General features: G+C 38.8%; 1 protein-coding gene across 2 annotated transcripts in view; it reads right to left on the minus strand.

Moving 5' to 3' along the window:
- LOC139735178 (oxysterol-binding protein 1-like) overlaps positions 1-13,578 on the minus strand; it is a 113,039-nt gene that overhangs the window by 98,021 nt on the left and 1,440 nt on the right. For both annotated transcript variants that reach the window (XM_071645938.1, XM_071645937.1), the window contains exon 2: positions 8,624-8,832. In XM_071645938.1, the coding sequence (XP_071502039.1) occupies positions 8,624-8,832 (209 nt within the window). The remainder of the gene's footprint in view (positions 1-8,623; positions 8,833-13,578) is intronic.

The following is a 13,578-nucleotide window of genomic DNA, read 5'->3' on the forward strand; positions in this document are numbered from 1 at the left end:
CTACATATGCATCAACGATTCATTATTTTACACCAGTCAAAAGTGGTGTACACATGAGGCACATGCAGAAATATAAATAGATTTGGATTGGGTCTTCTTTCAGAACATTAAAAAAACAAAAACAAACAAACAAACAAACAAACAAACCACTGCTAGTCTCACCGTGATGGAATGCGTGAATTAAACCCTAAAAATGTTGAGTGCTGATGTACGAATGACCCAGCAACTTTGTAATGTGAGACTTGTCAGGGCAAGCCGAGCTCTGGAGCGAGTGCTTCCATGTGCATACATGAATGTCTCTCACATCGAACATACCATCTTCTTCTCCCCTGGTGCCAAGCATAAGCACACTTCGTCACACGACCGAGGGAGATTAGAGTTCATGTGCATACTCTGCACCCTGCCCACGCACAGTCAGCTAGTCTTCTCACACAGACTGTTATCTTCTACATCGAAAAACCAACATGAGACAACCGATGCTGCAGGATAATCTAGCAGGGCGCCATCAGAGTTCAATCAAATTTCCATCGCTTTAATTCCCAACAGTTTATGGCAATAGTCCATTTCTATCAATTAATATAATCTCGGAGGCCTTCCTTTGACAAGTGGTCCCATGATATATTCGAGGATGATGGGGCCAAGGGTCAAGTTCAGTGAGACTACTATCTCCCTGCCCATGGGGGGAGTAGCATCATGTCTCCGTGGCCACATTGCAATTATGCACAGACACATGCAAGCAGACATGTTGTTGCACGTCAATCAAACCCAACAGGCAAATTAGATTTGAGCTGGAATGGGAAAAGGAAAAGAGAAGGCTCAGAGAGAGAGAGAGAGAGAGAGAGAGAGACAGTGAAATGGCATAACTGGGCTGGGATGCTCTTGAGGAGATAAAGGTGTGATGTGGTGAGGCCTCCTCTCATTGCTGAAAGTGAAGATGAGATGTTCACATTGTGCAATTTTTGTACAAACGATCCTCCTTTACGTAGCCTTTGTGCATCATTTGGCCATGCTTCCATTCTTGCATTTGACATGACACTGGCACTTTCAATAGGTACAGTTGTATACTCAACCTTACAATAGATTAATTTCGTATCTCCAATCTTTGTTTTACATCAAATATCATTGTAATATTAATATTTGATTGTAATACTCAGCTCATCCTTTTCTTCACTGCATTTTTGGAAACGAGATGAAAAAAAAACATCTAAATGAATGTACTGGTGTAATGGAATAGCAATATAAACAGACATGACAATACCAGCGTATGCAGCTGAGAACTGTCGCATCAAAATCTGATAGCGATTTCTTTTCCCAAATTTGGAACAAAGAAATAAATGCAAATCTCAATATCACAATGCATTACAATGCCAACAAAATATCACATTAGAGATCAGTTTAGATTCAAGTTGTGTTCATCTCTCCCTCAAGAGAGACGAGAACAGGTAGAGATGAGACTTCCATCTGATCCTATATGAGTTGCTGGGAGAGAGAAAAAGAAATCAATGTTTTGGCAGTTTCCCTCGACAGGAACGCAGCACTCTTGTTAATTGATGGATCGTCAACATCTCCATCAAGGAGAAAGCTATTAAATCGAAAGCAAGTACAATGTACCTACTGCGCTTGTTCTGCATAGCGCTGGGTGTCTGACATGCTCACACTTACAGCCATCTTTATTGAGCGAGTGTGTGTGTGTGTGTGTGTGTGTGTGTGTGTGTGTGTGTGTGTGTGAGTGTGTGTGTGTGTGTGTGTGTGATATGCACACATGTCTATATCATCACTTCAGTCAGGTAGCTTAAAAGGGTTATCACAAAAATGTCAGCCCCACTACGAACTTCAGTACAGACATGTTGCACCCTCAAGTACTTATAAGTATCAGCATCTTATAAGCAGACGTTTTGTAAAACTCATATAACTGTAGAACTCAAATCATCTCAAATTAAACTGATAATGGGAATTTAAACAAGGTCTGTTATAAATGTTTAAAGCCCACATACAGCTTTTGCAGTAAAAAAAAAAATCCATGTTTTAGGACAATCTGACTGGATTTTATTTTTGTGTGGTAGCAATCTTTTATATCAGAAATCAAGTTGTTGATACATCTTGGTCCTTGAAGGGTACGATCGACCTCAAAGACATGGTTGCTGTAAATGATGGCATAGTAAGAAGAAAACAGCAATGAGTTCCTCTATAATATATGCACACTGACCAACCACTACAACCAGTATTAACAGACCTACTCCAATCCTCACATTTGATCCCTTCCTGAGCCACGTGTCCACACTGACTTTGCTGAGTCAACCAGTTCATTCTACATACACTGATTGGAAGTCATCTTTTATCAGCAGTCAGAGACAATAACAGGCAGAATTTACAAATTATCTCCAATTTCTCCTTGCTAACAAATCACACAAGTATTCTGGGGTCAAAATTTGACTCGCGCTACACACCCCTTTATATGCAGGTACAGTTTGTACCACACACCACACTAAAGACTACAATCTGGTAATAACCAGGAGGGCTATTGAGAAACCAACAACCACTACTCTCCCTACAACATTTATCTCTCACCTTTGGGACTGGATGCACTTTAAAACTCACTAAAATTTCCCAGCTGGTAATTCAAGAAGTAAACTCCCCTCTCAGGTTTCCTGCTGTACACGAGGCCCGTCACATGACCAGCATTTATTGATCATCTGGTCTCCGAACTGGATACACATGTACAAAAGTAAATGCATCCAACAGCACATACCAGTATTTCCTAGTCTGGTATCTGGAAGGAGTTTCTGCAGTTCTTTTGCACTTGTAGACAGACTTTACAAACTTGTGTAAACTCGCAAAGTACCATCAGCTTCTATTCTGTGCATAATGTCAATGGCATTTCAAGACTGTGGTCCAAAGAAGATTAATTTCTTTCTGTAGCTGGTTGTTGACTTTGCATAAGCAATCACTGTCACGTAATAATTCGTGACTGCTTCTTATTCAACAATGGTAGACATTACACAAGGAAACTTTGTGTTTGTGTGTGTGTGATCATCTGTGTGTGCATGGAACTTCAAAAGCTCAACTGGAAAAATTACTTGTTTAATGTACAAGTCAACAAATCAAATAAAGTACGGTATTAGCAATACTCCAAGAGTGTCTGTATTTATCATCTAATATGGATCCTACAGGCATCTCAAATGAAATACAAAGTGTATAATTGGCCTAAAGATAGAAAACACTGCCCACCCCATTTAGATGCTCCTCTGGCATTTGGAACATGCACACAGTATTCTTTCACTAAATTAACCAGTCATTTAATTTCCAAAAATGCAGACTTCCACTTTAAAGGGGAGCCTTGTGAATGAGATAACTAGACTACAAGTATGTATAGAGCCTTTTAGACACCATACATAAATTTCCAATTGACAATGCAATCTAAATCATCTTTTCTCATGCTACTTGTTGGTACAGTTGTAGTCACTTGGTACTGACTTTAATTAGACAATATTTTTTTCTTAAATCATTCCGAGGCTTTCTTCTTTAGCAAGGGACTTTTAGTCTATCCCCCTAGATCTGTGAACTGCACGATACGGATGATAATTCTGTACAGAAATGATTCCAAAAATGCCTTTTCATGGTAAAATTAATGAAGACACAGGAACACACTAAACACACTGATATCGAGAGAACAAGAACATACCTGTTATTTGATGTCAGGACTTTCTAGATCGAGTGCTGGTACTGTATGAGTACGACAAAATGTTCTGAAGAAGTATCTCCAACTCACAAAAAAAAAAGGATGGCTCCACTGCTAATCTTGTAATATTTAGCAGACTAATGAAAATTACAGAACTGTACACCATCCCAATGAGTCTACTCCTTTTAAACACAATGCACACATTCAGAACTGGATCTACGCAGAGTTACAAAAACATTTTCAGCTGCGTGAGAGGAACAAGAGATGTACATACTGTGTACATGTACATCAGGCCGATGTTCACTCAAAACATTGATTTTAACTATATATAGCGGAGACAGGAAACACAGGAGGAACAGCTACACGTAGTCTACACAATGAGCCAGCGACAAGGTCATCAAACTATCTTTCCATTTTGTTTTAATCTTTTTTTTTCTTTCATGATGTAGTTTGAATATACATACATTGTAGTCTTCCTCCAAGCAAACATCGCTGGAGCCAATGGCAGGCAAACAGCAATGGCGACTGTGTCAGGTTGACTGGGCACCATCAGATCATAGTCATCCAAACCCCCCACGATGAGAGCCATAGAAACCAGCCGCTGTTTACTCTAAAATGTTTCCATTCTTCGTGCAATCACAGGCAGCGTTTTTCACTGCCGTGATGCATGTTCAAATTGTATGTGTCCCAACTGACAGACTTAAGATCTTATGCATCGGTTATTAAAATCCCCCCCCCCCCCCAAAAAAAAAAAAAAAAAAAAAAAATATATATATATATATATATACATAATAATAAGCATACTGTAACTTCACTTTTTCCTCTTGCTTGATGTTTAATAATCTTTCCATTCAATGACATACATGTAAAGGTATATGTACATGAATGTACTTTAGCATGATCTTCAGTGTATTTTAAAACTCTTTTTAAAAAGAGAAAAAAAAAATAACTAAGACCTAATATGACTAGGGAGAGAACTACAAATTATAGAATAAAACCAAGATTGAATGTAAACTTGAGGCTTCAAAGAAACTACACAAGCTATTCAACATCAGGAAGGTACAGTTTGTATGATGTACATATGTAGCTACAGTGTATACATTAATGTACTTGTATAAGTGCAAAACCAATATTGAACCTGGGTCAAACAAATCTGTAGCATCTCAGTTTCCCGACTGAATTCTTTGAAATGACTGTTTGAGATTATGTATCCATAAATGTTCACAGAAATGGGGAGAGTTTCCAAATATGGCAAACATCCCATTAGGAGACACCAGAGCAAATAAAAACTGGCAGGAAATCAAAGGTCAGACATGGGTCACATTTGTCCAGAAAAACATCACATGTCACCCACGTGCCCAACAAAACAGCACCTGCATAATTTACACCACATACTTGAGTTCGATACCTTCAAAATATTATCCACAATTTGTCAAATTCTTGAATGATCAGAAAATGCAAAATCAGGCCAATTGAAAATATCTAAACAGAATTTGAATACTCTGGTTCTGAAGTCCTTATTTGCCTAATCCCTTTTACATGTAGTTTTTGATACCTGAGGCCTACAGTATGTACACTGTACATGTACAATACAACCAGGATGATTTACCTAGCAGAGAGTAACATTACATGACAAAATATTACCTTATAAAAGTTGGCTAGGAGAGCTGAGGAACAAATGCACAAATCAACAAAAATCTAGGCCAGTCATTTCTGTACAGCAAAAATCATTTACATGTGTGTGTATTATATGACAAATTGTTCAAGGAATCATATTAACATATCACATCACATTTTCAGCACACCCACAATATAATGCAAACAAAACTTTTCTCTCTCTCTATGAGCTGGCATGATTCAATGGGCACAAGGTAAGCTTTCTGGCAGAAGTGCACACCATACAGTACTAGATGGCTTCCTGATTCACAGAGGATACATTACAGGTAGAGGTATCTAAAAACATATGTATGGCAGTCTCAGCATTTGATACAAACTCAGTAAAACTACAGTTGATTCATACAAACAAGCATCCTTATGCAAGATACTCACAGCCATGCAAGTGTATGTGTACCAGTCTACTCCAGTAAACACCCTCATACATGTACCTACTCTACTTACAAAATGTATGTGTACACTGTGTCACAACTGGTGAACACAAGGGAAAAGCAAAATCAAGCACTGACCACATACAAAGTCATAATCTACAAATCACATACTTTGTGCACAATCCCCATCACAGCAGCACGATTCACTCTGTCCCGCTGGGGACTGAGCCAGGGACGTCGATCTGTCATATCCCGGGAACAGGGTGAACGCAAGCACTCTCAGACACCACACTCTTAGCTGGTCCATTCCCACAGAGCCACCCAACTGGCACCATGCTTGCCACGTACAGCTGTAAGACTGTTTGTCCCACATGTACAGGCAGTGGGCTCCCAGCAGATCACAGTATTAAAGCACTAAGACTTTTCCAGATACAGTACAATGTACGTAACTCTACTGGTATTACTCTGCAGTATACAGTGCCACAGCTCTCTCATAACTTCAAGATATCATACAAAAGATCCATCACTGCCTGCAATTTCATTGAAGGACCCCCTCCCCTTCCCCACCCCCCCCCCCCCCCCCCCCCCGCCCCCCACATATTTTCAATGTTTTTCCTTGTTTCACTTCTGGAATTGCCTACCAGCATGTACAGTAACCACAGTGACTTGAACTCAATATTCTCTTTCAATAGCCAACATGGTTTTAGGTTTCCAAGCATTGCTATGGAAACCTACATTATAATAATAATGATAATGTTAATAATGATAATGATAATAATAATAATAATAATAACTATATAAATAATAACAATAATCCCCTGTTCAAGATACACATATTACATGTACCAGTACTTCTTATCCCCCACCCTCCAACAAAATAAATTTAGCATTAAAAGCTTTACTTCCAGTTGGTCTTCATGAAGTACAGTTTACTTAGTATTGCCAAAGAGTACAACTGGTTAATGGATTTTTAAGAGTCAAAACAATGACTAAAAGCTTTTAAGTTGTCTGTTTCAAGGTAACCCATGTTTCTGGACTGAGAGTGGCTGCATAAGCATAGCATAATGTTTGAGGTGTAAAAGCTTCTGCCATTTGATGGGTCTTTTGCAAATTTTGATAAGGAGCTAGATTTATAATGACATTTTTTTTTTCTTTTTTAATATCTGCCCATGGCATTTAAGTTTATCAAGTTTCAATCAAATTAATGGTGTCGGGTCATGTCCAATGTCTGTTGATGAATCATTCATAAAAATTACAAAAGAAAAGTAAATATTTGGATTCAACATTGCTTGTGTCATTCTGTATATACTTTATCATTTATATCAGTGGCATTCTATCACAAACCCTTGTGAGTGCATGACCAACATGAACTCATCTGCCTGTATTATAAACTAAAATTCAAACTATTTACATGCTCAAGAAAAAAAAAAATCATAAATTGTTTAAAATTTCAAGTACCTCACATCAAAGGAATGAAAACAGAAAATTGCAGGGCGGTATGCATGGCATTTTGAGTTGCGAAGACAAATGAAACTAGATTAGATACAATACATGTAATGTCATTAAAAAAAAAAAAGTTGAGGCAGCAATGGCAAAGCAAAATATTTAGCTACTTCATAAAGGGGGGAAAATACACTGAAGATCGAGTTACATTGTACATTGTCGGCTGATGTGATTCCAATGGCATGTGTACACTAGTGTCCTACATAGCATGGGCTAGATTCCTTGCACCAGAAAAATGTATGTAATTTCCCATATTCTTTATGAAATTGCAATGTACAAGATTATTGCACATCTTTCTTTCAAATGGAACACCTGGACCTCTTCCTGCATTTGTCCAGAAACTTTTTCCTGAAATTCACAAAAGTAAATTGCTAAGTGATAACTTCAAATAGAAACCTACAGTGTAAATAACTTGTTAAAATGGGGGCAGATGCTTGATGACTACTAAAAAAAAAAAAAAAAAAAAAATATGGTAACTTCTCACCAAAGGTGTAGAAATTGGTTACAGTTTACCTGAAGATTGTTTCAAAAAAGCTGGAAATGTAGGTAACACTTTTAATGGGATAAACTCCCTTTACACAATCCCCATCCCCAAGTTACAAAGACTTAAAACAAGTGAATTTTCTCACAAAGATGACAGTGCAAACAACAGAGTTTATGAACAACTAACTTGACAGGATGGTGAGCTGTACTGTACATTAGCTGATCTGAGCCAATGGTATTTTTGCACTTCTGCATCATGCGCTCAATTCTTTAACCCTTTAGCAACCGAAGATTCTGTACATAATGGTCTATGGTTCCACAGAAGGTACAGCAATATTGCTCCCATTTCAACAACTTTCTATTAATGACTTAGAATACAATTTAGCTCAGTGCATGGTCATTTTTGTCTATTACATACAATTTGTACTATGTTTCAAGAGAATGGTGTGTCACAGAAGTAATTCTGACATACTTAAGTTGACTTTTGACTAGTGAAATTACATAATTATATTTTCTATATGAAAACACAGAAAATGGTAAAGCATACAAACATTTTGGGGTTTTTTTTTACGATGGGCAGTTTCGGGCATTTTAGGGAGTAATAAGACAGGTGGTTTTGGGCGGTTTTGGGCCGTTCAGTTGCGAATGGGTTAAAAAAAAAATGTGCAACAGTCAACTGATGTGGGCTACAAATAGAATTTATTTTTCCTTTTTTATTATCATATTAGTGTTAGTAAGATTTTAGTACCATTAGGTTCAAACTTAACATGACTTGCAGGACCACATAATATGAATTTAAAAAGCAATTTTATATACTGAGCTGGGATTGCAACTTTTCTGTACATAGCTCATACAATGGTATGCTCTGTAAACTTTGGGAACACAAAGCCACTAGAAAGAGAGAGCTTCATACCTGAATCTTCCTCCATCATCTGGATTGCTTTGGCTTTGGCTAGCTCAAGCGCCGTCACCCAGCGCTGGCGCTCTACCTCCGACGCTGCCTTCAGGTGGAATGTCTGTGCCCCGCTGGATATCACAAAGTTGCACGAGTCCTCCGTATCTATGTAAGCTCCGGCGAGGTTGATGGTTCCTCGACAGGTATGAGACATTTCTGCCTGATTTCTGTTAAAGAAAATGTGTTGCATTGAAGTAATGAAATGGATATCATTTTAATGCCATCTTTATCCAAGTCCAGGGAATAGAGAAAAATGCTGCAGCTATCATGAGCACGATACACAACAGGGGTTCTACAGTGTTATTTGTGAAAAAGTCTAATGCATTCTCAGAAGAAACTAAAAACATGTAAACTTACTTGCAATTACAATGGTGTACACATGGTGTATGTAATCAGCTGGATAGTGTAGACCATCTATTAAAGTATTAGAACCAGGTAATAGATGTCTAGTCACAGTGTCTGCATCACTTCAGTGACACTCCACTTACTCCCAGACACACATTGTAACCGACTGCAATTACATGTTGATAGTTACTTGGACCTACTACTCATCGAACACTTTTTTACTGAATACCTTGCATCTTACAAAATGTCCCTCACTTTCACCTTAATTTCATTCCATGCGAGGTAGAAATACCGCAGATTCATATCCCAGGCTCAGATTATTGACTCATATACCGTACATGCAAAATTATTGGCGACAAACACAATTGACATCTTTTACTGTACACAGGCGCAAGCTCATCATTTTGATCAATTGCCAATTTTCCAATTGAAAAGCATGTAAACCCAGTGAATGGGCAAATACATGTTAACAATAATTATGTGTATTACTAATAAGGATTTTCTTCAATTTATTTTTCCTCCCGTTTCCTGAGGCTATTTACCTGTATCCCCCCTAATTTTTTCTTGATTTGTACAATATGTATTCATGCTCGAATATTCCGGCGTATTGCGCCCCATCTCACATGTACTTTTGATTTTATATGCGAGAAAGCCATTTCACGAGGGTGGTCGATCTAAAAATAGGTGGTCAATGAGTAGTAAAAGTAGACTTACTATACGGCACAAAGGTTTTTCCCATAGTGTCACATCCCAAGATTCAGCCATGCGCAAAAGCATAATACTATTGTAGGTTTCTGCTGTACATGTAGCAGGCAGTCGAATCTTGGACGATGTTGTAGTCGGATTATATACCGGCTTGCGTTAGGCCCTGTATTCCTACCCATTTTACCAAGGGGAAGCTAGGAAGTGTCAATTGTGTGTAGAGTAGCTTCCTACCCTTAGTGTTATCAATATCATGATCACTGATTGCCCAATGTTAATGATAAAATTTGACAGTGATGATCGATCATCAATCAAGCATCGCATCAGCCATCAGACATTGTCGGCGCTAGTGTACTTTCGCACCTGTTTCTCAATTGTCCTCCAAACATGCACAAGCTCAGTGCTCTAAATATCCAACGGCCTCATATATTTGCATTTGAGTGAGATTCAAGTCCAGTAGAAATGGAATTTTTAGGATTTTTACAATTTTCTACTTCTCGGAATAATGACGATCGCAGCTACTCGCTTTGCAATAACTGCGTTGCACAGAAGCAGACAGTGCAGCACAGTGTACAAAACACATGTTCACGGCATCACGGCAGCGAGCGCCACAATTGATCTGAATGTAGCCACCTCATAGTGACCAGGGCAAGCTCTTCTATGGTGTCTTTAAAAAGATAATACTTTTTCCACAGGATATTTCTCTCAGCTTGTAATTAGTCGCGGTAGCGATTGATTTAGGTGTGTGTGTGTGAGCCATGAAGGAGTGTGTGTGAGGGTGTGTGTGTGTTTTGTGAGATAGATATAAAAGTCTTTCTTTTTCATTCATTATCATATTGACAATGTGAAATTTATGTTGTCATAATGAAATGTGTATCATTTTGCAACTGAATAATTTGTACACGGTATTGATTCATTACTGTTTGTATGAAACAGAAAGAAAATAATATTGACAAAAAAGTGTGTGTGTGTGTGTCTGTGTGTGTGTCTGTGTGTATGTGAATGAAAAAAGATCGTGAAAAATGTGGTTATAATGCACTTGTCAATGTAATGACGCACCCCACTACCCCCGGACATGGGTGCGTCATGGTCATTTTTTGACTGACCACACGGGGTTTTTGACGCACCCCCACAGTCACTTTTTGACGGACCACACGGGGTTTTTGACGAACACCACAGTCACTTTTTTGACGGACAACACGGGGTTTTTGACGAACACCTAGGTCACTTTCTTGACGGACATCCTCGGTATATTTGACGCACCCCGTAAATACTGAAAGGATTTTTGCATACGCTTTTAGTCACGCAATTTCATTTTCTTTCGGTTCGTAAACACAATTTGTCAAAGTTTCGATAAGTTTCCCTTACCCTGGCCCTGTAAGCACCATACCGTCATTCACCGTACATCACTCTGCGGCTGCTACGATATTCAGAATGTATGTGCATGCAATCCATAGTCACCTAGGTACCTGGCCATGACGTCTGCAGATGCGCTGTATGTGCGCGGCCATTTCTAGTCCGGTTGAATGCAACACATGGACGATGTACGTTCGATGAGGAATAACGAGCACGCTGCTCACTTGCGAATTGCACAGCGTTAGCGAGCGAGTCGCGCACCACTAACACTCGACTTGGCTGCTACTATACTGCAGGTACGCGCAGTACGCACCACGCAACGGTATACCAAAGATCGTATACGGAATTCCGTATACGATCTTTGATTTTACTATTTAGTACTGTGAGGTTGAAATCGTTATATCGCTAAACAGTCCGTCTGGCTTGAGATTGAGTATGCGTGATTTCATGAGTTTGTTGGAAAGAAAATGTGAGGAGAAAGGGTGGCTTTTAAATCATTTGCTTGCCAGATTCGGGCAAGCATTTTTCCCTCTTAGGCCTACTCCAAAACGCTTCCCGACTTTGATTTTCACTTGCCGCGGGAAAGCGCTCACTGGAAATTCACTCGCGGTACGTACGCCCAACGTGTATCCGGTACTGGTAGCGTGCAAAAATGCGTGCAGTTTTCCATAGCCAAGTGCATGTACCATGACGCACCCCTCGGTTCAGAATAATGCGTGTTATTTTCCATAGCCAAGTGACGTACCATGACGCACCCCTTGGTCAAAAATTTGACGACAATGATGGGATTTTGACGCACCTCTCGGTCAAAAATTTGACGGACATAGCTGGTAAAATGACGCACACCTGGGTCACAAATTTGACGGACCAAACGAGGAAATGACGCACCCATGTCCGGGGGTAGTGGGGTGAGTCATTACATTGACAAGTGCATAAGACAGGGGTGAAAGAATACAAACGGAAAGGCTAGGAAAAGGGGGAAAGCAAATGAAGAAAAGATGTACACTGTATCAAAAAGTTGAACCTAGTCGATATTAGAAAAAAAAATAAACAAAAGGTTTACTCAGGAGGTTTACCAAATAGAGAGTACCGGTACATTAAAAGATGATGGCAGGAAAGCAAGAAGAGAAACTTGCATTAAAGGGAGAGCAAGGGAGAGATGGATATGTTTGAAAAGAAAAGAGGAAAGCAATTACTGTAAAAAAAAAAAAAAATGTAGATTGAAAACAGAAAAGCACTAAGTAGAATAATAGATTGAGAGATGAATCAAAACTGGATGAAAGCAAAGATGAATAGGAAGGGAAAAAAAAAGAATTTTACAGGTTGAAAATGAAATAAAGAAAAAGATCCATAAGAACAACACATTTGTATAAGAAAAAGATGTAATGAGGATAGTAGACAAAAGACCCTTGTACAACTGTAGTTAGAATGAAAAAACAACCCATCAAGGAAATAAGGAACAATTAGGCACAAAATACAGTGAATTACGAAATTGAGGAAGTTAGAAGAGGAAAACCACAAAGAAATGATTGATAGGATGGGGAAATTTAAGAATAACCATACCTGAAAATGAAAGAAGGAAAGATAGAATTATGAAAAGAAAGAGAAGGATATACCACTGGTAAGTAGCAGCATAACACTCCCAGTCCCACATGCACTCAATGGCTACATGTATGAATTAGCTACTGTATAGGCAGGTATCCTATTACCGAACAGTATCCTATTACCGAACGCGTACATTTTGCAATGGAAGCCCGTTAAAACAACTCGTATACGCGCGCATCCATTGCACTACGCACGCGCTGTTATCTCCCAAGGGAGGCCGGTGCAGAAAATTGCTAAACTGCAGCAAAAAACAGAAAATTTTAGTAAAAATCGCTGAAATGTTGATTTTTGTTATTCTGCGTTGATAACACTGACCGAAAATGCAATGCCTAAATTTCCCCATACAGAGGGGGCATGTTCGGTAAATACAATACGATTTGCGTCGGTAAAAAGACAAGGTTTTTGTGGAAGGGTTATTTGAAATACAGATTTTGTAAAGTGCATGGCTTAGTTTTCAAATAATACTGACACAGCTAAATCTATCAGAATTTTAATTATCTTCTGGGAGATCTTTAGCTAACTTGAAGCATAATGTTGCCCGTCTGGAGAAATTAAATAAAAATTGTTCGGTAATAGGATACACCTCCATACATGTAGGGGCAAGCATGGTATTACCGGACGCATGGTATTACCGGACACGCACATTTTTGCGTACTAATGACATTCTGTACGCGCGAGACTTCGTAATTAGCCTCACAGAACTTTGTGTGGACCGAAATCGCAAAAAAAAACGCCACATAAAAATGTAAAAACACGAAAAAATTCACAATTTACCTCAAATTTATAGTTGAGTGACCCGCACCTCATCATAGTTGATATTTATGCATGTTTGAATCACATTTCGTGACTGAAATTCTATGAAATCCCACTCACATACAGGAAAAATGCTGAAGATTCTATTAGAA

The sequence above is a fragment of the Diadema antillarum genome, unplaced genomic scaffold (genome assembly GCF_040938485.1).
Source record: "Diadema antillarum isolate AM-2024a unplaced genomic scaffold, OU_Dant_1.0 seq00000565_RagTag, whole genome shotgun sequence".
NCBI classification, from domain to species: Eukaryota; Metazoa; Echinodermata; class Echinoidea; order Diadematoida; family Diadematidae; genus Diadema; species Diadema antillarum.